We start from the raw sequence: 26643 nt of genomic DNA on the forward strand, positions 1-26643 counted from the left end.
AAGTACAACATTTATAACGGCATCTGTCATGGAAATACATGGATAAAATAGATCCAAGGCAAATGACTGAACTCATGCAATATCATAAATATGTCTGAGTAAACAGCAAAAAACAGATGGCATATGATATTATTGACATAACAAGCCTTGTCCATATAACTTTACCTTCTCCGCCAGTCTTCTTGTTCTCATCTTCCTCCTCTCCTTCTTTCTTTGTCAACAGTGCTGGGTCGATTTGAGTCTTCAGCTGTGCCAGGATCTCAGCCAAGCTGTTTCTGTCTCTACATAGAGATGGATAATTCAATTCAATCTTTCCAGCTTAGCAGACAGACATTCTCAGAAGTCTTGTGGTAAAATTACATATGAACCAAGTAATCTATAATCCACATGGAATACAAGACTTGACATTTAGGCTCTGCAGTACAACAGTATGCCTCTTTCATCCCCTAAAGCCCCCACCCGCCCCCAAAAAAAGTTCCATAGTACCTGACAATGCACTTCCAGGAGGACCCGTCCAGGTCGTCCTGCTCCTCCACATAGACCCTCACATTGTTATCCTGGTCAAGTTGGAACCAGTACATTAGGCCATCCTTGTCCTTGCCAATGGGATGGAGCCGCATCTTATCAGGATCCTCCTCATTAATTGCAGTCTTGAACTTGACATTGTCATCAAACTGGCACTCACATAAGTGCTGGACAGAGAAATAAAAAGTATGAGGAAGGTTTCCTTTTACAAAAACAAAAATCTGATTTTAGTAGGGCTGCAAGATATGGACAATTTTTTAAAATATTGCGATATGACTTGCAACACAACACACTTGAGTGAACTGAACAAGATCTGTGCCACCACCACCACTGGTAACCACTATTTTCAGAGAATTAACTTTTGTATCACACATGAAATATGTAGATTTATTTAGGTGAAAAGCGGGGTCCTTTTTACCACCTGCATCTTGTTTGGAAATATATGTTGAAATGTTTGCATGCAGAACTAGCCTAATTATAGCTACAGTGCATTCGGAATGTATTCAAGCCTTTGACCTTTTCCACATTTTGTTACGTTACAGCCTGTTACGTCAATTGTTTTTTTCACCTCAATCTACACACAATACCCCACAATGACAAAGCACAAATATTTATTTTTATTTAGCAAAAATAAATACAAAAACAGAAATACTACATTTACATAAGTATTCAACAAAGTACTGAGTAAAAGGTCTGAAGAACTTTTGGTAGCGAATACAGCCTTGAGTCGTTTTGGGCATGACACTACAAGCTTGACATACCTATATTTGGGGAGTTTCTCACATTCTTCTCTGCAGATCCTATCAAGCTCTGTCAGGATGGATGGGTAGTGTTGCAGCACAGCTATTTTCAGGTCTCTCCAGAGATGTTTAATCGGGTTGAAGTCCGGGCTCTGGCTGGGTCACTCAAAGACATTCAGACTTGTCAAGAAGCCACTCCTGCTATGTCTTGGCTGTGTGCTTAGGGTCGTTGTCTTGTTGGAAAGTGAACCTTCACCCCCATTCTGAGGTCCTGAGCAGAGCAGGTTTTCATCAAGGATCTCTGTACTTTGCTCCAGTCATCTTTCTACAATCCTGACTAGTCTCCCAGTCCCTGCCACTGAAAAACATCCCCACAGCATGATGCTGCCACCACGCTTCAACCGTAGGGATGGTGCCAGGTTTCCTCCAGACGCTTGGCAATCAGGCCAAAGAGCTCAATCTTTGTTTCATCAGACCAGAGAATCTAGTTTCTCATGGTCTGAGAGTCCTTCAGATGCCATTTTTTTATGCTTCCGTCTGGCCACTCCACCATAAAGTCCTGATTGGTGGAGTGCTGCAGAGATGGTTGTCCTTCTGGAAGGACAACCATCTCCACTGAGGAACTCTGGATCTCTGTCAGAGTGACCATCGGGTTCTCGGTCACCTCCCTGATCAAGGCCCTTCTCTCCCGATTACCCACTTTGGCCAGCTATAGGAAGAGTATTGGTGTTCCCAAAATTCTTCCATTTTAGAATGATGGAGGCTACTGTGTTCTTGGGGACCTTCAATGCTGCAGACATTTTTGGTACCCTTCCCAGATCTTTGCCTCGACACAATCCTGTCTCGGAGCTCTACAGACAATTCCTTCGACCTCATAGCTTGTTTTTGTCTCTGACATGCACTGTAAACTGTGGGACCTTATGCAGACAGGTGTGTGCCTTTCCAAATCATGTCCACTCAATTGAATTTACCACAGGTGGACTCCAATCAACTTGTAGAAACATCTCAAGGATGATCAAGTAAAAAATAATGCACCTGAGCTCAATTTCAGGTCTCGTAGAAAAGGGTCTGAATACTTATGAAAATAATGTATGTTTTTAATAAAAATGTAATACATTTGAAAAAACATTCTAGAAACCTGTTTTCGCTTTGACATTATGGGGTATTTTGTGTAGCTAAAAATTAAAACAATTTTAGAATAAGGCTGTAATGTAACAAAATGTGGAAAAGGTCAAGGGGTCTGAATACTTTCCGAATGCACTGTATATGGCAAACTCTTGCAATATAACGGACATGTCAATATTGAGATTTTGATAGAAAATAAACAGTGTCTACTAATTACAAAGACTGGCCACTTACTTTGAGGATTCCAGTCTTACACTCCACAGACATGTCTTTGTATCCTTTATTTTCAAGTTCCCATGCCCAGGTACTGTTGAACTCATGGCACACCTGTAAGGAAAAACATTCCATCAGCCATTGGTTAACCTCTAAAATATACAGAATCATCTTTCAGAATGCCCAGAGTTATGCTGCTGCCTGTATGTTTATTCAAATTAAATAGATTGATAGTTGAATCAAATCAAACTTTGTCACATGCACCAAATACAACAAGTGCAGAGCTTACAAGCCCTTAACCAACAGTGCAGTTCAAGAAGTGTTAAGAAAATATTTACCAAATAAACTAAAGTAAAAAAGAATAAAAAAGTAACAAAATAATAATACGAGGCTATATACAGGGGGTACTGGTACTGAGTCAGTGTGCAGGGGTACAGCTTAATCATCTATAAAGTTAAGCCTAACTGTATCGGAGTGTACAGAAAAATGACCAGCCTTGTTGAGCTCTATTTACCTTCACAATGTACTTCTCCCATCTGTCTGCAGACACCGACTTGCCAATCTTCCTCAGCAACTTCACATGAAGGTCCACCAAGAGCTTTGGAACTGAGGGGAGAGGTGGCACAATTTCTCAACACATCACATTCAGATATTGTATAGGTAAGGCCAGTTGTTTTTAGTGTTTTTGTTTTGTGTGACCGGTATATCCAGCATTATCCACTAGGTTTTCTGCAGGTAGAAAATGTTATTTAATTTACTATAGCGGTCTCCAATCAATCAATCGTCTGGTTGCGCATGAGTGTTTTGGTCCCAAACAATCAAAATCATGTTATTTTCTTCAAAGTTGACAATATTTGGATAAATCCAGTTCAAAGTAAGGTGCCCATGTATGAAAAGTGACTGCAGCTCTTAAAAATAAAAGAAAGTTTGTTCATAAAGTTACCGTTCCCCTCCCCCAGTGTCCAAAACTTAGATATAGGAGGCCGGCATTATCAAGGATTTACTTCCAGCTTTGGTAGCATCTTATCTTTACTAATTGAAATATGTACCGCCTAAAAACCGTCATCACATATATACCTTGCTTTGGTTTTGTTTACAGACCGTAAGATAGCTACTAGTGTAAGACCAAAGATACTGGTATTTTTAAACATTTATTTTACCTTTATTTAACTAGGAAAGTCAGTTAAGAACAAATTCTTATTTTCAATAGCGGCCTGTTCAGGGGCAGAATGACAGATTTGTACCATGTCAGCTTGGGGGTTAACTGACTTGCAACCTTCTGGTTACTAGTCCAACACTCTAACCACTAGGCTACCCTGCCGCCCCGGTAACCTTTCATCTGTGGTGTAACTTAGCTAGCAAGCCAACAGTCATTTCACTTTCGATCACCTTTTGTCTTTCCACTATCATCAAGCAGTAATGGATAGGCATTTTAGAGAATTCAACATCTGTCTGCACAGCTTCTCAGGCAACCACCGCAACAGGAATGCCGTGGTACAAAATCAGCTTTCCCGAAGGCAAAGGGGGGGGGGTATGCTGTGAAGCCTGTGCAGAAAGACCCAACATAGTTATTCATTTCAAATCTGCATCAATTGAGCATACCAACATTTCCAAATACAAACATTGAGAAGTTTAAAAAGTGCACAACCAAATATTGCATATTTCAAATTGAGTACTTCAAAAATACATTATCGAATGAGTAGACCACTACAACAGTAACTCAGAACATTAAATGAAAGGAAATTAAATATACTACCCATTTAACAAACATTTCTCTTTTCAAAAACATTACAGGCTACGTGGACAGGCACCTGGATCTCCTCTTCAATGAGGTCACCCTTGTTCCATCGTGGTATGTGGTGAAGCTGTGCGGGCTGTCCATCTCAGGACTCGTCTGCCCAGTGTGAGAACCCTGACAAGGACGCCATAGCTGGATTTGGTATCCCGCTTCAGCCTTGGGGCTGACTGAAGCATATTTGATTGAAGCAAGGTACATGGTTCCCCTTCCTCGCTTGATCAATCTCTGTAATTGGTTGCATTTCCTAAAGACTAAGTAATTCACTTTTACGTAATATGATAATCACATTTTGTTACTTTGTCATTTTTTTTCAAGCATTCAGATGGGAGATGAGTGTTAAAAATGGTAAGAATCAGCAGGTCCTGCACACTGCATGGCAGCCAGGTGCCTATATTAGGCTTATGGCTGTAAGGGAAAAAAAGGTCACATTTCTCATGAGTGTTCATGTTGATCAATATTTTGGCTATGCTGGCCAATTGTAAATCATCAAATAAAGGTCTGATCAATACACACAATTCTGAACATATGGCCATTTGTAAAAAATGCTAATGCAGCAGCACCAATAAATTGTCCAGTACACTTATTGTATGCTGTTTTTATGTACATTCATGTCAAAGCGTCTAAGGTGACTGAGACTTTACTAATTATTGTGAAGTGTATCAGTGAACTAACTGTATTCTGTAATTAGTTACAAAACAATAATGAAATTGTGTATTGCTGCGGTTTGTCTGATATCCAACAGTCTATGATCCACCCTGCTGAACATGAGAGCATTTTGCAGAAAAACAAAAATGGGTTGAGGCATACTATTTAGGGTAAGAATGACATGTGGTCCATTGTTTACCTTGTCATCAATGACATGTGGCCCATTGTTTACATTGTTACCTGGCAACGACCACAAAGGTATTTCAAAGAGCTTTCAGTCAAGGCGAGCTCATTAACATAAGCTCAGCCTGTTCTTTCAGGCTTTCTGATAGTTAGAGAGAAAAGGTACAATAAAAAAAATCAGAGCATTTTAATAACGTAAAAATACTATGGGTGACGTTTTGATCATTCAAAGGCTATTTTTACTTAAAGATGTTTGGTGCAGTATTTCTCTAGTGAAAAAAATGTAATAAAAACTAGTCGTCTGTCATTGAGTGACAACCCACATTTCAAGAATCCCTAATGTTGATCAATCACCGACGAAGGGGCGTAGGCTTCGGCTACCGAACTTCAACAAGCCCTCAAGATTTTTGTTTTGCTCGAACAGCCAAAAAAAAAAAAAAAAAAAAAACCCTGCTGAACACCAAAACAAACTTAATAAATGTTGTCATAGTATAAGGCGGAGCCCTACTAATTATTTGACAGAGAAAACCATTTGAAGATCAGTGATTATAAACCTCACTTTGCTCAAGCTGATCCTCTCCATCAGACTTGGGTAAATTAGGGGCAGTTTACATGGGCACAGTATTATGGGTAGTAGCTCATATCCCTCTTAAGGTCTTATTTGGGATAAGCTGTTTTACATACACCTTTGATATCCTGCTCATGGGTATCCCTGTATCCATGAATAAACATAATATTTAAGTTCATTTGGGTTAAATGTAATAGTAACTGAAATACAGACACTGACTGTAGGTCTGTAACCTTTCACATGTAGCTAATATAATATTAACTCCAGCAGAATGATGCAATTCTTGCAGTGAAATTACACAACAAATGTTAATTTTGTCTCGGGAACAGGAGTTAAGAAATATTACATTTCTTTAAGCATTTCTTGAGAAAATGTGTAATGTATTATCTTTGACACTTATGGTGCATTCAGAAAGTATTCAGATCTCTTCCCCTTTTCGTTACTTTAAGGGCATATTATAGAATTATTTCCCTCAATCTACACACAATGCCCATAATGACAAAGCAAAAACAGGTTTACAAATAAGACAACAGATATACCGTATTTACATAAGTATTCAGACCCTTTGCCATGAGACTCGAAACTGAGCATAGGTGCAACCTGTTTCCATTGATCATCCTTGAGATGTTTCAACTACTTGGAGTCCACCTGTGGTAAATTCAAATGATTGGACATGACTTGGAAAGGCACACACCTGTCTATATAAAAAGGTCCCAAAGTTGACAGTGCATATCAGAGGGAAAAAAATGAAGCCATGAGGTTGAAGGAATTGAGACAGGATTGTGTTGAGGCACAGATCTGGGGAAGGGTACCAAAAATGTCTGCAGCATTGAAGGTCCCCAAGAACACAGTGGCCTCCATTCTTAAAATGGAAGAAGTTTGGAACCACCAAGACTCCTCTTAGAGCTGGCCGCCTGGCCAAACTGAGCAATCGGGGGAGGTGACCAAGAAACCGATGGTCACTCTGACAGAGCTCTAGAGTTCTTCTGTGGAGATGGGAGAACATTCCAGAAGGAAAACCATCTCTACAGCACTCCACCAATCAGGTATTTATGGTGGAGTAGCCAGACGGAAGCCACTCCTTAGTAAAAGGTACATGACAGTCCGCTTAGAGTTTGCTAAAAGGCACCTAAAGGACCGAAATACCATAAGAAACTAGATCCTCTGGTCTGATGAAACCAATATTGAACTCTTTGGCCTGAATGCAAAGCATCACATCTGGAGGAAACCTGGCATCATTCCTACGGTGAAGCATGGTGCTGGCAGCAACATGCTGTGAAATTCTTTTCAGCGGCAGAGACTAGTCAGGATTGATGGAAAGACGAACACAGCAAAGTGTGAGAGAGATGCTTGATGAAAACCTGCTCCAGAGTGCACAGGACCTCAGACTGGAGCGAAGGTTAACCTTCCAACAGGACAACGACCCTAAGCACACAGACAAGACAATATAAGAGTGGCTTCGGGATAAGTCTCTGAATGTCCTTGAGTGGCCCAGCCAGAGCACGGACTTGAACCAGATCGTACATCTCTGGAGAGACCTGAAAATAGCTATGCAGCGACGCTCCCCATCCAACCCGACAGAGCTTGAGAGGATTTGCAGAGAAGAATGAGAGAAACTCCCCAAATACAGGTGTGCCAAGCTTGCAGCGTCATACCCAAAGAGACCCGAGGCTGTAATCACTGCCAAAGGGGCTTCAACAAAGTACTGAGTAAAGAGTCTCAATACTTGTAATGAGTTTTTTTACTTTGAATAAATTTGCAAAAATGTCAAAAAAACAGTTTATTCTTTCTCATTATGTGTGTGTAGATTGATGAGGGGGGGAAACTATTTTATCAATTTCAGAATAAGTTTAACGTAACAATGTGGAAAAAGTGAAGGGGGCTGAATACTTTCCGAATGCACTGTACGCAAGCAGACAGTATTTCAACCACATAAAATGCCTCCAAGACGAACGTGTTCATTTACCAGAAACGTGTTCACTCGTTTTCTCAGCTTTCATTTCTTAAAACCGGTCAAACGGATGACATTTGGACATTTTGCACAGGACCAAACTTCCCACTGTTGGGAGTTATTAGGTTCTCCCCCCAGTCCCTAAACGGAACATACAACTTTACCAGTGGTAACTAGCTTACTTATGCATTCATTCTATCGATGTTTGACATCATTCTGGTGAGCACTAATGTAGCCTTCTGGGGCAAACGGGATCTGACGCGATTGTTAAGCTAACACACTGACCGTTACGCCAAGAGGTTTGGATTACTTGGGATAATGGTTAAGGTGTTGGCTTGACAGCTGCGTCAGAAGTGGGATGCCGCCAGTAAGGCCAATGAAAAGGTGGGTAAACACGAGGGACTTGATATAGAGAAACGTGAAGAAGCAATCTTAAGCCAACACATAGTGAGACCTGGTCGGGGCTACCCAGAGTTCGCTACAACATAATTCCATGGTCAGACTCTCCCCTTGAACTGCCCTTAATTTACCAATTTCAGTAGAATGTACAAATAGTATTCCCTGACAAATAATAGGCTTTGTGCAATGAACGTCTGGCACTGCAGGATTTGCGTCCCTGGCGGTGTAGTGTGTTACTGATGGTAGGCTTTGATACTTTGGTCCCAGCTCTCTGCAGGTCATTCATTAGGTGTATTCTGGGATTTTTGCTCACCGTTCTTGTGATCATTTTGACCCCACAGGGCGAGATCTTGCGTGCAGCCCCAGATCGAGGGAGATTATCAGTGGTCTTGTATGTCTTTCATTTCCTAATAATTGCTCCCACAACTGGTTTCTTCAAACTAAGCTGCTTACCTATTGCAGATTCAGTCTTCACAGCCTGGAGCAGGTTTACAATTTGGTTTCTGGTGTCCTTTGACAGCTCTTTCTTTGGTCTTGGCCATAGTGGAGTTTGGAGTGTGACTGTTTTGCCCCACTGTATGTGTTTGGGTAAAATGACAATTTTTGTTTATTTCTATAAACTACTGAAAACATTTCTCCCAATGAAAGTAGTCATTGAAAATCAGGGTTATTCTACCAAATATTTATTTCTGAACTCTTCCTACATTAAATCATTAGTATTGTGTTTAAAAATGAATATCAACTTATTTTCTTCGCATTATTCAAGGTCTGACAATGCATATTTTTTGTTATTTTGACCAGTTGTCATTTTCTGCAAATAAATGCCCTAAATGACAATAATTTTATTTGGAATTTGGGAGAAATGTTTTCAGTAGTTTATAGAATATAAACAAGAAAAACATTGTTGTACCCAAACACATACCTATAAATAGTAACCAGAGAAACGGATCATTTTTCAGTGGTATATTACCCACCCCCCCCACGAACACAATACCCCATAACGGCAAAGAGAAAACATATTTTTAGATTAAGAAAATGTATTGAAAATGAAATACAGAAATCTCATTTACATAGGTATGCACACCTCCAGGTATTAGAATCACCTTTGGCAGTGATTACAGCTGTGAGTCTTTCTGGTAAGTCTAAGAGCTTTTCACACCTGGATTGTACAATATTTGCACTATTCTTTTTAAATTATTCAAGCTCTGTCAAGTTGGTTGTTGATCATTGCTAGACAGCCATTTTCAAGTTGTGCCATAGATTTTCAAGACGATTTAAGTCAAAACTGTAACTAGGCCACTCAGGAACATTCACCGTCTTCTTGATAAGCAACTCCAGCGCAGATTTGGCCGTGTGTTTTAGGTTATTGTCCTTCTGAAAGGTGAAAGGACTCCCAGCGTCTGTTGGAAAGCAAAACAGGTTTTCCCGTCAAGGATTTAGCCTATTCTTAGCTCTATTCTTTTTACCCCCCCCCAAAAAAAAACCCCTCTGTAGTCCTTGCCGATGACAAGAATACTCATAACATGATGCAGCAACCAACATACTTTCAAATATTGAGTGGTAACAGTGATGTGTTTGCCCCAAACCTAACACATTCTATTCAGGACATGAAGTTCACTTCTTTGCCACATGTTTTGCAGTTGAACTTTTGTGCCTTCTTGCAAACAAAATGCAGGTTTTGGAATCAGTGGCAGTTGGTATTCCTTTTTCTATGGCTTCCCTAAGGTGTCAACAGTCTTTAGACAGTTTCAGGCTTTTATTTTGAAAAATGAGCATGAAAGATCACATTGCGAGAGTGGATAGGTGGGGGCTCTCAGAGTGAGTTTTGCGCTACAGAGTAAAGCGGCCATTGTTTCTCCCGGTGTTATTGAAAAACCTACACACCCGTTTGATATATTATTGAATATATATTTTTGATTAGGATTGATTATAAAAAAAAACTGACATGTTTCTGTGGACATTATGGATATTATTTGGAATATACGTCTGCGTTGTCGTGACCGCTCGAGCCTGTGGATTTCTGAACATAACGCGACAAACAAACGGAGGTATTTTGGGTATAAAAATAATCTTTATGGAACAAAAGGAACATTTGTTGTGTAACTGGGAGTCTCGTGAGTGAAAACATCTGAAGATCAAAGGTAAATGATTAATTTGATTGCTTTTCTGATTTTCGTGACCTAGCTACTTAATGCTTAGTGTACATAATGTTATACTATCGATAAACTTACAAATGCTTGGATTGCTTTCGCTGTAAAGCATAATTTCAAAATCTAAGACGACAGGTGGATTTAACAAAAGGTTAAACTGTGTTTTGCAATATTGCACTTGTGATTTCATGAATATTTTTTGTAATATTATTTGACTGGCGCTATGCTATTCAGCGGTTGCTGATGAAAATGATCCCGATAATGGGATGGGTAGCGTCAAGAATTAACAAGCAATGCCTCATTTTCACTTAATTCCCTCATTCTGAAAATTAACCACATACTTTTGAGGGAAAACAGAATTTCACTGATATTAGTTAGTTTGTTAGCTAGTTAACATTTCACAGATTGCCAGGGTCCAGTAAGCACCTAACGTGTGAGGAACGGCAAGGAGTCATATACCAGTTAATACTATAGCGAATTTCCAAATGCCAGATGTTTTTCGGTTACAGCTCATGAAGTATGCGCCATCACCTTCTCGCCCCAGTCTCCGTGGGCAGGCTTCTCACCTAACTCTTTGTTATTGTTCAGGGGACGAGCTGCTGTAACTGGAAAACGGACTTCACACTCTCCCGCTGTCTTTCCAAAGCGCGCGGTGATGTGGAAATCGGCATATTGGTTGTCTCTTCAGTCGCGTGCTGCATTCTGTTATATGAACGATTGTCTGAGCCTTGGATACAGCCAGTAGTGATCCAAGCGCCCCACCAAACCTTTCTCATCGGATCTACAAGAATCACATAGTTTTTAATCTAAAATAGGTGGCCTGAGAAATTTTGCCAAAAGGTGACTAGTTTGCATCCCTGTAATGTAGACCTTCATAGTAAAACAGTATGTTTTAATAAATTATTTGGTGCCTCGAATATACACTGCTCAAAAAAATAAAAGGGAACACTAAAATAACACATCCTAGATCTGAATGAATGAAATATTCTTATTAAATACTTTTTTCTTTACATAGTTGAATGTGCTGACAACAAAATCACACAAAAATTATCAATGGAAATCAAATTCATCAACCCATGGAGGTCTGGATTTGGAGTCGCACTCAAAATTAAAGTGGAAAACCACACTACAGGCTGATCCAACTTTGATGTAATGTCCTTAAAACAAGTGAAAATGAGGCTCAGTAGTGTGTGGTCTCCACGTGCCTGTATGACCTCCCTACAATGCCTGGGCATGCTCCTGATGAGGTGGCGGATGTTCTCCTGAGGGATCTCCTCCCAGACCTGGACTAAAGCATCCGCCAACTCATGAACAGTCTGTGGTGCAACGTGGCGTTGGTGGATGGAGCGAGACATGTCCTAGATGTGCTCAATTGGATTCAGGTCTGGAGAACGGGCGGGCCAATCCATAGTATCAATGCCTTCCTCTAGCAGGAACTGCTGACACACTCCAGCCACATGAGGTCTAGCATTGTCTTGCATTAGGAGGAACCCAGGGCCAACCGCACCAGCATATGGTCTCACAAGGGGTCTGATGATCTCATCTCGGTACCTAATGGCAGTCAGGCTACCTCTGGCAAGCACATGGAGGGCTGTCCCCCAAAGAAATGCCACCCCACACCATGACTGACCCACCGCCAAACCGGTCATGCTGGAGAATTTTGCAGGCAGCAGAAAGTTCTCCACGGCGTCTCCAGACTGTCACGTCTGTCACATGTGCTCAGTGTGAACCTGCTTTCATCTGTGAAGAGCACAGGGCGTGGCGCCATTGGCGAATTTGCCAATCTTGGTGTTCTCTAGCAAATGCCAAAAGTACTGCACGATGTTGGGCTGTAAGCACAACCCCCACCTGTGGACGTCGGGCCCTCATACCACCCTCATGGAGTCTGTTTGACCGTTTGAGCAGACACATACACATTTGTGGCCTGCTGGAAGTCATTTTGCAGGTCTCTGGCAGTGCTCCTCCTGCTCCTCCTTGCACAAAGCGGAGGTAGCGGTCCTGATGCTGGGTTGTTAGCCTCCTACGGTCTCCTCCACGTCTCCTGGTGTACTGGCCTGTCTCCTGGTAGTGCCTCCATGCTCTGGACACTATGCTGACAGACACAGCAAACAATCTTGCCACAGCTCGCATTGATGTGCCATCCTGAATGAGCTGCACTACCTGAGCTACTTGTGTGAGTTATATACTCCGTCTCATGCTACCAGAGTGAAAGCACCGCCAGCATTCAAGTGACCAAAACATCAGCCAGGAAGCATAGGAACTGTTATCACCTGCAGAACCAGTCCTTTATTGGGGGTGTCTTGCTAATTGCCTATAATTTCCACCTATTGTCTATTCCATTTGCACAACAGCATGTGCAATTTATTGTCAATCAGTGTTGTTTCCTAAGTGGACAGTTTGATTTCACAGAAGTGTGATTGACTTGGAGTTACATTGTGTTGTTCAAGTGTTTCCTTTATTTTTTTGAGCAGTGTATTTAGTATTGTTTTATCTCAAAAAGGATAACCCTTTTTATTCTCTACAGGCTTCCTTCTTTTCACTCTGTCATTTAAACTAAACAAAAATATAAATATGCAACAATTTCAAAAATTTTACTTAGTTACAGTTCATATAAGGACATTAGGGCTGAATTAATTAATTTCAAATGACTGAACTTTGAATTTCATGACTGGGAATACAGATATGCATCGGTTGGTCACAGATACCAAAAACAAAAAAAGGTAGGGGTGTGGATCAGAAAACCAGTCAGTATCTGCTGTGACCACCATTTGCCACATGCAGCGCGACATCATCTCAAGAGTTGATCAGGCTGTTTATTGTGGCCTGTGGAATGTTGTCCCACTCCTCTTCAATGGCTGTGCAAAGTTGCTGGATATTGGCGGGAACTGGAACATGCTGTCGTACATGTTGATCCAGAGCATCCCAAACAAGCTCAATTGGTGAGACGTCTGGTGAGTATGCAGGCCGTGGAAGAACTGGGACATTTTCAGCTTGCAGGAATTGAGTTCAGATCCGTGCGAAATTGGGCTGTGCATTATCATGCTGAAACATTAGGTGATTGAGGTGAATGAATGGCCCGACAATGGGCCTCAGGATCGCGGCACTGTTTCTTTGCGCATTCAAATATCCATCAATAAAATGCTATTAATGTTAGTTGTTCATAGCCTATGCCTGCCCATACCACAACAGAGTGGTGGTGGGGTTTACAATATTGACATCAGCAAACCGCTCACCCACACGACATCACTGTCTGCCATCTGCCCGGTACAGTTGAAACCAGAATTAATCCATGAAGAGCACACTTCTCCAGCAAGCCAGTGGCCATCGAAGATTAACATTTGCCCACTGAAGTTGGTTATGAAGCCGAACTGCACAGGTCAAGACCCTGGTGGGGATGACGAGCATACAGATGAGCTTCCCTGAGAAGGTTTCTGACAGTTTGTGCAGAAATTCTTCAGTTGTGCAAACCCAGTTTCACCAACTGTCTGGGTTGCTGGCCTCAGACGATCCCGCAGGTGAATAAGCCGGATGTGGATGTCCTGGGCTGGCGCCATTACACATGGTCTGAGGTTGTGAGGCTGGTTGGATGTACTGCCAAATTCTCTAAAACGACGTTGGTTGATAAATGAACAGTCAATTCTCTGGCAACCGCTCTGGTGGATATTCCTGCAGTCAGCACGCCAATTGCGTGCTACCTCAAAACTTGAGACAACTGTGGCACTGTGACAAAAAAAAATACATTTTAGTATGGCCTTTTGTCACCAGCACAAGGTGCACCTGTAATGATCATGCTGTTTAATCAGCTTCCTGATATGCTACAACTGTCAGTTGAATGGATTGTCTTGGCAAAGGAGAAATGCTCACTAACAAATGTAAACCAATTTGTGCAGAAATGCTGAAAAGATTTGAGCATTTCTGGGATCTTTTATTTCAGCTCATGAAACATGGGATCAACACTTCACATTGCAATTATTTTTGTTTAGTCTAGGTTAGTATTTGGAGTAACTACAATGTTGTTGATCCATCCTCATGTCTCTCTTATCACTGTCATTAATCTCTGTTTTGTGTCACCATTGGCCTCATGGTGAAATCACTGAGCGATTTCCTTAGTCTCTGGCCAATGAGTTAGGAAGGATGGAAAAACCCTCCCTGGTGTTCATAGTTGAATCTGTGCTTGAAATTCACTGCTCGACTGAGGAACCTTACAGATAATTGTATGTTAAACATTATTATTGCACACAGAGTGAGTCCATGCAACTTGACAAAAGCACATTTTTACTATTGAACTTAAGGCTTGCCATCACAAAGGGGTTGAACATTTGAGTCAAGATATTTCCGCTTTTCATTTTTTATTAATTTGTAAAAATTACAGGTGGGGTTCTAAGAGGGGTTCTGAAAAACACTTATGGGGTTGTCCACTAAATTGACTAGCAACAACAACTGGGACCTAAAAGACACCCACCAAGAGCACCCACTATACTTGCCCAAGAAAAGATAAACAAAATTAAAACCTACACCAAACTTGAAGACAAAGCAAACCAATAAGTAAAGCAAAAAAAAAAAAAAAAAAAACAGGAAGGAAGATCAGATTGGGATATATATATATATATATACACACACACACACACAGTAGGGAGAACAAGTATTTGATGCACTGCCGATGTTGCAGGTTTTCAGCCATGCCTCCTTGCCCGTCCAACATTTCCTTATCTCCCACCCCTTCTAATGTGACAAGCCCAAACACTCCTCCCTCTTTTTCCCCTGCCCCGCTACAAAGTTTCTCCCTACAGGCGGGCACTGAGTCTGAGGTGCTAAAGGTGGAGCTCCTATCAATGCAAGGTCTACAGTGGGGAGTTCACAGTTGGGATGGTGTTCTTGGGATTGTACTCATCCTTCTTCTTCTTCCTCCAAACACAGCGAGTGGAGTTTAGACCAAAAAGCTCTATTTTTGTCTCATCAGATGTTAGAGGAATTCTAAATTCCTATATGTTTTGTAGCCAAAACCAAAATCACACTCTATTTCATAAGTTGTAAGTTTATCATTTTTGCATGAAATAGATCGAGACCAGTCTTAAAAACAAGTTCAGCATTTATTATTGAGGAGTACTAACCCAAAATACAAAGAACGTTTCATTTTAAAGAGAAGATCAAAACGACGTTATCAGTTCTCACACTTTCTCAGATCCACACAATAGCGTAGTGTCTTCAGGTCTGGAGATCGTTTTCTACTCCCCTCATAAAACAAACATTCCAATCTGTCTAAAAGATATACACTTCTCCACTAATGGAACATCAAACAAACATTCTTATCTGTCTAAAGAGATATGCCATCCCTCTTCCTTAAACCCGCAAGGTACAGACAATTCATTCGTTTTAACTACATTTTCAGTCCTTAGTTTAACTAAAAATCCATACATTTCATACCACAACATAATAGTATTAAAATAAATGGTTCTAATTTAAATGTATACATAATTAATCATTTCAACTATAATTTCCTCCAACATCAGACCACATGACCTTCTCCCATTCCTCCTCTGGATCATCCAGATGGTCATTGGCAAACTTCAGACTGGCCTGGAGATGCGCCGGCTTGAACAGGGGGACCTTGCGTGCACTGCAGGATATTAATCTATGACGGCGTAGTGTGTTACCAATGGTTTTCTTTGAGACTGTGGTCCCAGCTCTCTTCGGGTCATTGACCAGGTCCTGCCGTGTAATTCTGGGCTGATCCCTCACCTTCCTCATGATCATTGATGCCCCACGAGGTGAGATCTTGCATGGAGCCCCAGACCGAGGGTGATTGACCGTCATCTTGAACTTCTTCCATTTTCTAATAATTGCGCCAACAGTTGTTGCCTTCTCACCAAGCTGCTTGCCTATTGTCCTGTAGCCCATCCCAGCCTTGTGCAGGTCTACAATTTCAAACCTAATGTCCTTACACAGCTCTCTGGTCTTGGCCATTGTGGAGAGGTTGGAGTCTGTTTGATTAAGTGTGTGGACAGGTGTCTTTTATACAGGTAACGAGTTCAAACAGGTGCAGTTAATACAAGTAATGAGTGGAGAACAGGAGGGCTTCTTAAAAGACAAACTAATATGTCTGTGAGAGCCAGAATTCTTACTGGTTGGTAGGTGATCAAATACTTATATCATGCAATAAAATGCAAATTAATTACTTCATACAATGTGATTTTCTGGATTTTGTTTTAGATTCCGTCTCTCACAGTTGAAGTGTCGCGTTCCTAGGAAACTATGCATTTTATTTTTTTAACGTGTTATTTCTTACATTGGTACCCCAGCTAATCTTAGGTTTCATTACATACAGTCGGGAAGAACTACTGAATATAAGAGCAACGTCAATTCACCATCAGTACGACCAGGAATATGACTTTCACCGAGAACAACGGAATGGATCCCAGCCTGCAACCCAAAACAAAGACGTCATAAAAGAGGGAAACTAAGCTGTCTTCTGGTCAGGCTCCGGAGACAGGCACATCGCGCACCACTCACTAGCATACTTCTCACAAATGTCCAGTCTCTGGACAACAAGGGTAGCATTCCAGAGGGACATCAGAGACTAATGTTCTTTGCTTCACGGAAACATGGTTCACTCGAGAGACCCTAACAGAATCGGTGCAGCCAGCTGGTTTCTGCACGCATATTGCCGACAGAAACAAACATCTTTCTGGTAAGAAGAGGGGCAGGGGGCGTATGCCTTATGGTTAACGAGACGTGGTGTCGTCACAACAACATACAGTGGGGCAAAAAAAAGCATTTAGTCAGCCACCAATTGTGCAAGTTCTCCCACTTAAAAAGATGAGGCCTGCAATTTTCATCATAGGTACACTTCAACCATGACAGACAAAATGAGAAGAAAAAAAAATCCAGAAAAATCACATTGTAGGGTTTTTAATTAATTTATTTGCAAATTATGGTGGAAAATAAGTATTTGGTCAATAACAAAAGTTGATCTAAATACTTTGTTATATAATTATATAACCTTTGTTGGCAATGACATAGGTCAAACGTTTTCTGTAAGTCTTCACAAGGTTCTCACACACTGTTGCTGGTATTTTGGCCCATTCCTCCATGCAGATCTCCTCTAGAGCAGTGATGTTTTGGGGCTGTTGCTGGGCTACACGGACTTTCAACTCCCTCCAAAGATTTTCTATGGGGTTGAGATCTGGAGACTGGCTAGGCCACTCCAGGACCTTGAAATGCTTCTTACGAAGCCACTCCTTCGTTGCCCGGGCAGTGCGTTTGGGATCATTGTCACATGCTGAAAGACCCAGCCACGTTTCATCTTCAATGCCCTTGCTGATGGGAGGTTTTCACTCAAAATCTCACGATACATTGCCCCATTCATTCTTTCCTTTACACGGAACAGTCGTCCTGGTCCCTTTGCAGAAAAACAGCCCCAAAGCATGATGTTTCCACCCCCATGCTTCACAGTAGGTATGGTGTTCTTTGGATGCAACTCAGCAGAGTTGAGTTTTTACCAAAAAGTTATTTCTGGATTTCTTTTCTAATTGTGTCTGTCATAGTTGAAGTGTACCTATGGTGAAAATTACAGGCCTCTCATCTTTAAGTGGGAGAACTTGCACAATTGGTGGCTGACTAAATACTTTTTTGCCCCACTGTATATTTTTAAGGCCCCACATATTTGAGGCCCCCACATGTACCACTTGAGGCATAATAAAAAAAAATACTCATCAAAATCCATCGGTTTAAGCTTGAGATATGTTTTTTTGCATGGGCTCCGTCTCAATCCATCACATCTGGCAATGTTGACCATCCACATCTGAGGTGGAAGGCGACCGAGCTAGAGCAGTGTTTGTCAGACCAGGAGACATCCAGAATATGAGTCTTCTCACGAAAAGATCTAAAGCGTCAGAGCACACTATTATGACCCCTCTATGGAAAGATGAGAACCTCACGAACACGATGTTCTCCATTTTGCTCTACCACCACAAGAGTCACGGGACTCGTCTGAAGGTAACCTGATAACATACGAAAAATAAATGGAAGTGAACAGGGCATTTCCATGTCAAATATATATGGGTAATTATACTGTAAAATAACACATTTCAGGTGCTGCTGATAATAGTGCCACAGACAGAGGCAACGGACATGTGTAGCTCATGTACGGTGCCTATAGAAAGTCTACACCCTCTTGAATTTTTTTCACATTTTGTTGCGTTACAAAATAGGATTTAAATGGATATTCATTTTACAGTCATCGGTCTACACAAAATATTCCATAATGTCAAAGTGAAAAGAAAATTCTATTAATAAAATGTGATTAATAAAAAGTAGTTGCATAAGTATTCACCCCTTTTGTTTAGGCAAGCATAAGTTAGTTCAGAAGTCGAATTTGGCGTAACAAATCACATAGGTTATATGGATTCAGTTTGAAATAATTGGTGGTTAACATGATTTTTGAATGACTACACCTTCCTCTGTCCCACATACATACATACATACATACATACATACATACATACATACATACATACATACATACATACATACATACATACATACATACATACATACATACATACATACATACATACATACATACATACATACATACATACATACATACATACATACATACATACATACATACATACATACATACATACATACATACATACATACATACATACATACATACATACATACATACATACATACATACATACATACATACATACATACATACATACATACATACATACATACGTAAGGTTCATCAAGTACTGATTTTTAAGCACAGATTCAACTACAAAAGACGAGGTGCTTTTTAAAAGCCTCAAAGCAGGGCAGTGATTGGTAGATAGTTAATAAATCAGACATTGAACAGATCTTTAAGCATGGTCAAGTTCATAATTATGATATGGATGATGTATTGAAACACCCAGACACTTCAAAGATGTAGTTGTTCTTGAGCTGCAGGACAGGAAGGAAACTGCTTAGGGATGTCACTCTGAGGCCAACTACAGAATTCAATGGCTGTGATGGGAGACAACTGAGGATGGATCAACAACATTGTAGTAACTCCACAATAATTACCTAAATTACAGAGAAAATACACATAATAAAATTATTCCAAAACATGCATGTGTAAAGTAATACTGGGGGAAAAAAACAGCAAAAGAACACACCTCTTGGCATAAATCCAAAGCATTATGTTTGGGTGAATTCCAACAACACTGATTTTCAAGCATGGTAGTGGCTGCATCATGGTATAGGTATACTTGACATTGGCAAAGACTGGAAAGTTTTTCAGGAGAAAAAAAAACGGGATGGAGCTACGCACAGGCAAAATCATGGAGGAAAACCTGCTTCAGCTTCAGTGAAAACCTGCTTCAGTGATGAATTCACCTTTCAGCAGGGTAGCCAAGTGGTTAGAGCGTTGGACTAGTAACCGGAAGGTTGTGAGTTCAAACCCCCGAGCTGACAAGGTACGAATCTGTCGTTCTGCCCCTGAACAGGCAGTTAACCCACTGTTCCCAGGCAGTCATTGAAAATAAGAATGTGTTCTTAACTGACTTGCCTGGTTAAATAAAGGTAAAATTATAAATAAACCTACAACACGAAGCCAAGTCTACACTGGAGTTACTTACCAAGAAGACATTGAATGTTCCTGAGTGGCTAAGTTAACGTTTTGACTTAAATCTGCTTGAAAATCTATGGCAAGATTTGAACATTTCTGTCTAGCCATAATCCCCAACACCTTGACAGAGCATGAACATTTTTTAAAATAATTATGGGCAAATATTGCACAATAGTGAACCGTTTCAGGAAACTAGGCGTATGTGGCGCGTCACTACTTCACAGGAGCTCCATTTGAACGTAAACAATTTAAATCAACAACAAATTTGGGGCAGAAATATATTCTCGAATGTGAAATTACATGTGCCTTAAACTTGTATGCAATCTGTAAATACGAATACAATTGTTAAAATTATGAGCCAAGTTGATTTAGCCATGGAAAAAAAACAACCTTCCCGCTAGCCATGATATGTTGAGCTAATGAGTGGGCTAACAATGCCGAGAGAGGAGTTCGGATTGATCTGCCATGTAGCATGTTTCTCTCTATAATATGAGCTGGCCAAGTATGTGTAGGTAATCCTTTATAACGTGGCTTTTTTGAAAGATATCAAGTAGTAAAACTGCATAAGTGTTGTTCTCCACCATCTGCAGGACCGAGTTTTGAAATCAGTGGAATAAGATTATGATAGCCAGGAAGCTGGAGAATATTCTGGCATTTGATTGCAAACATGCAGACGGAGTCGAAAAGAGAACACAGAAGGCTCCGGACGACATCTTCAAACTAAGGGCAAACATGGTATCGGTGACAAAGAGGGAGAAGCGTCCATCCATGTATATGGCTAAGATAATCTAGTTAGCTACATTGTCAGAATTTACACAATTCTAAATTTAGTCAGAAATTCATTTTTCATTTCAAGTTAAAGTGAAACTGTTAGCTAGCTAATGTTAGCTGGCTGGCTAATTAATGTTACGTGTATGATCTGTGTAGTAATATTCTTATTTCAGAGCCCTTTGCATTGCTAGTTAAGCCTGATGTTAGCTAGCTAACATTGAACCTGGTTGGTTAGTTACCTGCAGATTCATGTAGGGTCGTAACGTTGAGTTGGGATTATGGTTAATTGTTTAACTAGCTACATGTGTAAAAAAATAAAATAATAATAATAATAATAATAAAAAAAGACTCCACTATGCAAGTATCTATTTCAATAGAATGTTAATGTCACTGCAAAACTGTCGATAGACGTCGCTGGCGACTCCGATTTCAGAGCACTCTCGTCAGTGTGCCAGAGTGCAGAATAACTGAAACATTTACAAACGCTCAACACCCGTTGAATATGGCCAGTATCAGTAAACATTGGCAAATAAAAGCATGATTAGATTGTTGCCAGCAGCACAGTTGCAGTCACCAATGCTCTAGACAACATAAAAATCAGCCTAACCAGCTCTGCCAGGGCAAGTAAAATTGTCAGAGTGAGCAGATCTTTCAGTTGTGTCTGGATGTAAACAAAAAAAAAAGAAACATCCTCTCACTGTCAACTGTGTTTATTTTCAGCTAACTTAACATGTGTAAATATTTGTATGAACATAAGATTCAACAAATGAGACGAACTGAACAAGTCCCACAGACATGTGACTCACAGAAAATGGAGTGGTGTCCCTGAACAGGGGGGGGGTTTCAAAAATCTAAAGTAACAGTCAGTCTCGGGTGTGGCCACCAGCTGCATTAACCTGTTTGGGACAGGGGGCAGTATTTTCAAGTCTGGATGAAAAGCGTGCCCAAAGTAAACTGCCTGCTACTCAGGCCCAGAAGCTAGGATATGCATATAATTTTAAAAATCGGATAGAAAACACTAACGTTTCTAAAACTGTTAAAATAATGTTTGTGAGTATAACATAACTTACTTGGCAGGCAATACCCCGAGGACAACCCACCCAGGAAAAAACAAACACTTGAGGTGACTGTTTTCTATTGGTTTGCTATGGGGAACTAGCTTATGAGGCATCTGGTTGCAGTTCCTATGGCTTCCACTAGATGTCAATAGTCTTTAGAAATTGGTTGATGTTTTTCCTTTGAGAAATTAAGAAATACGGCTGTTCAGAATGAGTGTCAAGCCGAGTGTACTCTTTTGTTTGGTGTGCGCTCCACGTAGATTTGATCCACTATTGAACACAGTATATTCAGTCTTAAATTTGATAGATTATTTACGTTTAGGACACCTAAAGTTGGATTAGGAAAGTTGTTTGAAATGTTTGGACCAAGTTTACAGGTAACTTATTAGATCATTTGCAGTCATGTTGGGCGAGTTGGAACCGGTGTTTTTCTGAATCAAACGCGCCAAATAAATTGACATTTTGGGGATAAAAAAATAGTTTATTGAACAAAAGGACCATTTGTGATGTTTCTGGGACATATTGGAGTGCCAACAGAAGATCTCCAAAGGTAAGGCATGAATTACATCGTTATTTCTGACTTTCGTGTCGCACCTGCTTGGTTGAAATATGATTTTCATGTGTTTGTATGGTGGAGTGCTGTCCTCAGATAATTGCATGGTTTGCTTTCGCCATGAAGCCTTTTTGAAATTGACACGGTAGCTGGATTAACAAGAAGTTAAGCTTTATTTTGGTATACTGCACTTGTGCAATTGTCCGCTAGCAGAACGTCTAGCCGTAACAGGTTAACTTCTTTGGGATAGGGGGCAGCATTTTCAGTTTTGGATAAATAGCGTGCCCAGAGTAAACTGCCTCCCACTCAGTCCCAGATGCTAATATATGCATATTATTAGTAGTATTGTATAGAAAACACTGAAGTTTCTAAAACCATTTGAATGATGTCTGTGAGTATAACATAACTCAAAATCTGAGAAATCCAAACAGGAAGTGGGAAATCTGAGGCTTGTAGTTTTTTAACTCAGCCCCTATCGAATTCACAGTGGGATATGGGTTATGTTGCTCTTCCTAAGGCTTCCACTAGATGTCAACCGTCTTCAGAACGTTGTTTCAGGCTTCTCTTGTGAAGGGGGGCCGGATGGGAACTGTTTGACTAAGGGGACTGCCAGCAGCCTTGTTCTCAGTCACGCGCATTTCACATGAGAGGTATCTCTCGTCCCATTGCTTTTCTACAGACAATGGAATTCTCCGGTTGGGACATTATTGAACATTATGATAAAAACATCCTAAAGATTGATTCTATACTTAGTTTGACAAGTTTCTTCGACCTGTAATATAACATTTTGAACTTTGTCCGACTGGACCTGAACGCGCTTTTGGATTTGTTTACCAAATGCCCTAACAATAGAAGCTGTTTGGACATAAATGATGGACATTATCGAACAAAGCAAACATTTATTGTGGATCTGCGTTTCCTGGGAGTGCATTCTGATGAAGATCAAAGGTAAGTGAATATTTATAATGCTATTTATGACTAATGTTCTCTGTGCAACATGGCGGATATTTATTTTGGCTGGTTTGGGCTCTGAGCACCATACTCAAATTATGCTTTTTCCTTAAAAGTTCCTTTGAAATATGACACAGCGGTTGCATTAAGGAGAAGTGCATCTAAAGTTCCATGCATAACACTTGAATTTTCACCTGATTACATTACACTCCACGAGGAGACTGCCTGTTACACGAATGCAGTAATCCAAGGTAAGTTGCTAGCTAGCATTAAACTTCTTATAAAAAACAATCATAATCACTAGTTAACTACACATGGTTGATGATATTACTAGTTTATCTATCCATGCGGTGCGTATCATTGCTCCAATGTGTACCTAACCATAAACATCAATGCTTTACTTAAAATCAATACACAGAAGTATATATTTTTAAACCTGCATATTTAGCTAAAAGAAATCCAGGTTAGCAGGCAATATTAACCAGGTGAAATTGTGTCACTTCTCTTGCGTTCATTGCACGCAGAGTCAGTGTATATGCAACAGTTTGGGCTGCCAAATTTGCCAGAATTTTACGTAATTATGACATAACATTGAAGGTTGTGCAATGTAACAGGAATATTTAGACTAATGGATGCCACCCATTAGATAAAATACAGAACGGCTCCGTATATCACTGAAAGAATAAATGTCTTGTTTTCAGGATGATAGTTTCCGTATTCGAACATATTAATGACCGAAGGCTCGCATTTCTGTGTGTAATTATGTTATTATTAAGTCTATGATTTGAGAGCAGTCTGACTTAGCGATGGTAGGCAGCAGCAGGCTCGTAAGCATTCATTCAAACAGCACTTTTGTGAGTTTGCCAGCAGATGTTTATGACTTAAAGCCTATCAACTCCCGAGATTAGGCTGGTGTAACCGATGTGAAATGGTTAGCTAATTAGTGGGGTGAGCTCTAATAGCGTTTCAAACGTCACTCGCTCTGAGACTTGGGAGTGGTTGTTCCCCTTGCTCTGCATGGGTAACGCTGCTTCGAGTGTGGCTGTTGTCGTTGTGTTCCTGGTTTGAGCCCAGGTAGGAGCGAGGAGAGGGACGGAAGCTATACTGTTACACCGGCAATATTAAAATGCCTATAAGAACATCCAATAGTCACAGGTTAAAAAACCTGTTAAGTCTACCCCCTACTTTTTCGAACATTCTGTTAAAAATCGCGCAACATTTCAGCGTCCTGCTACTCATGCCAGGAATATAGTATATGCATATGATTAGTATGTGTGGATAGAAAACACTCTGACGTTTCTAAAACTGGTTAAATCACGGCTGTGACTATAACATAACGTGTGTTTCATCGAAAAGCGCAAGAAAAACTGATCACCAAAATCTGGAAAATATATAAATGCGCCACTTGCATGTATTGTCTATTGGAAAGCAAATTACATGGGGCTGAGATTGCAAGTCCTGCAGCTTCCACACGATGTCGTCAGTCTTGTCAATTGCCTGGGCTTTGTTTCTTGGTCAAACGAGTGAGAGAGAGCCCATTCCTTCCGGTCTCCGACAGGACGTTTTGGATGAGAAATTTCTGAACGTGATTTCAAGACGTGGAGCTATTGAATACACATCGCCCCGTGATCAATTTGATAGATTATTAACGTTTACTAATACCTAAAGTTGGATTACAAAAGTATTTCTAAGTGTTTTGTGAAAGTCTATCGTCAACTTTTTTAATTAAAAAAAATGACGTTGCGTTTTAAAACGGTCTTTTTTTCCTGGATCACACACTCTTCATATATTCTTCGATATTTAGGGTATATATGGACCGATTTAATCGAAAAAAGACCCAATAGTGATGTTTATGGGACATCTAGGAGTGCCAACAAAGAAGATCGTCAAAGGTAATGAATGTTTTATATTTTATTTCTGCGTTTTGTGTAGCGCCGGCTATGCTAATTATTTTGTTTACGTCCCCTTCAGGTATTTCGGGGTGTTGCATGCTATCAGATAATAGCTTCTCATGCTTTCGCCGAAAAGCATTTTAAAAATCTGACTCGTTGGCTGGATTCACAACGAGTGTAGCTTTAATTCAGTACCCTGCATGTGTGTTTTAATGAACATTTGAGTTTTAATGAGTGCTATTAGCATTTAGTGTAGTGTATTTGCATTTCCAGATGGCAAGATGGGACGCATGCGTGTCGGGTCGACTTAAGAGGTTAATGAAATATAAATGGTATAGAGAGAAATAGTCCTATAATAACTGCAACCTAAAAAACTTGTTCCCTGGGAATATTGAAGATTCATGTTAAAAGGAACCACCAGCTTTCATATGTTCTCATGTTATGAGCAAGGAACTTAAATGTTAGCTTTCTTACATGGCACATATTGCACTTCCACTTTCTACTCCAACACTTTGTTTTGGCATTATTTAAACCAGATTGAACATGTTTCATTATTTGTTTGAGGCTAAATTGATTTTTATTGATGTATTATATTAAAGTTAAAATAAGTGTTCATTCAGTGTTGTTGTAATTGTCATTAAAAATAAAAATACTTTTTTTTTAATCGTCCAATTAATCGGAATCTGCTTTTTTTGGTCCTCCAATAATCGACAGTGAAAATTCATAATCAGTCGACCTCTACTCCAGATTAAATTTACTAACACACACGTAGTATAAACTAGCCTTTAGTGTTGAAATCTTTGGTTGTTTAGTACATAGCCGCACATGGGAAATGTGCCATTTTGTCAAAAGTGAGGTTACAAGTTTATCAACTTTCAACGCAGAATTACTTTCCCATTGTTCCTCAACTGTAGTGTATGAGATAATATTTTCTAGCTGATTCTCTACATTTATCCAATGTAAAACACACCATTTCAAGACCGAATCAAGCCGGTCGGTCACAGGTATGCAAAGCTGTTATGAGACCCAAGAAGACTCACAGCTGTAATTGCTGCCAAAGGTGTTTCTATCATGTACGGACTCATGGGGGCGAGCTAATCAAGGTATATACACTGCTCATAAAAATGACGGAAACACTTAAACAACATAATGTAACTCCAAGTCAATCACTCTTCTGTGAAATCAAACTGTCCACTTAGGAAGCAACACTGATTGACAATAAATGTCACATGCTGTTGTGCAAATGGAATAGACAACAGGTGGAATTTATAGGCAATTAGCAAGACACCCCCAATAAAGGACTGGTTCTGCAGGTGGTGACCACAGACCACATCTCAGTTCTTATGCTTCCTGGCTGATGTTTTGGTCACTTTTGAATGCTGGCGGTGCTTTCAATCTGGTAGCATGAGACGGAGTCTACAACACACATTAGTGGCTCAGGTAGTGCAGCTCATCCAGGATGGCACATCAATGCGAGCTTTGGCAAGAAGGTTTGCTGT

At 40.3% G+C, this 26643-nt stretch overlaps 1 protein-coding gene across 2 annotated transcripts in view; it reads right to left on the minus strand.

The window, feature by feature from the left end:
* The window catches only part of rsf1b.1 (remodeling and spacing factor 1b, tandem duplicate 1), a 41538-nt gene that overhangs the window by 11140 nt on the left and 3755 nt on the right, over positions 1 to 26643 (minus strand). Inside the window, exons 1-5 of one of the 2 annotated variants that reach the window (XM_046306343.1) lie at positions 3993 to 4114; positions 3118 to 3209; positions 2625 to 2717; positions 487 to 692; positions 166 to 281 (exon numbers count right to left, since the gene is read on the minus strand). In XM_046306343.1, coding sequence (XP_046162299.1) covers positions 166 to 281; positions 487 to 692; positions 2625 to 2657 — 355 coding nt within the window. In that variant the 5' untranslated portion in view covers positions 2658 to 2717; positions 3118 to 3209; positions 3993 to 4114. Of the gene's footprint in view, positions 1 to 165; positions 282 to 486; positions 693 to 2624; positions 2718 to 3117; positions 3210 to 3992; positions 4115 to 26643 lie in introns of those variants that run through there. The other variant, XM_046306342.1, reaches the window with a different exon arrangement.

This window comes from Oncorhynchus gorbuscha, linkage group LG16, assembly GCF_021184085.1.
Source record: "Oncorhynchus gorbuscha isolate QuinsamMale2020 ecotype Even-year linkage group LG16, OgorEven_v1.0, whole genome shotgun sequence".
In the NCBI taxonomy this organism is placed as follows: Eukaryota; Metazoa; Chordata; class Actinopteri; order Salmoniformes; family Salmonidae; genus Oncorhynchus; species Oncorhynchus gorbuscha.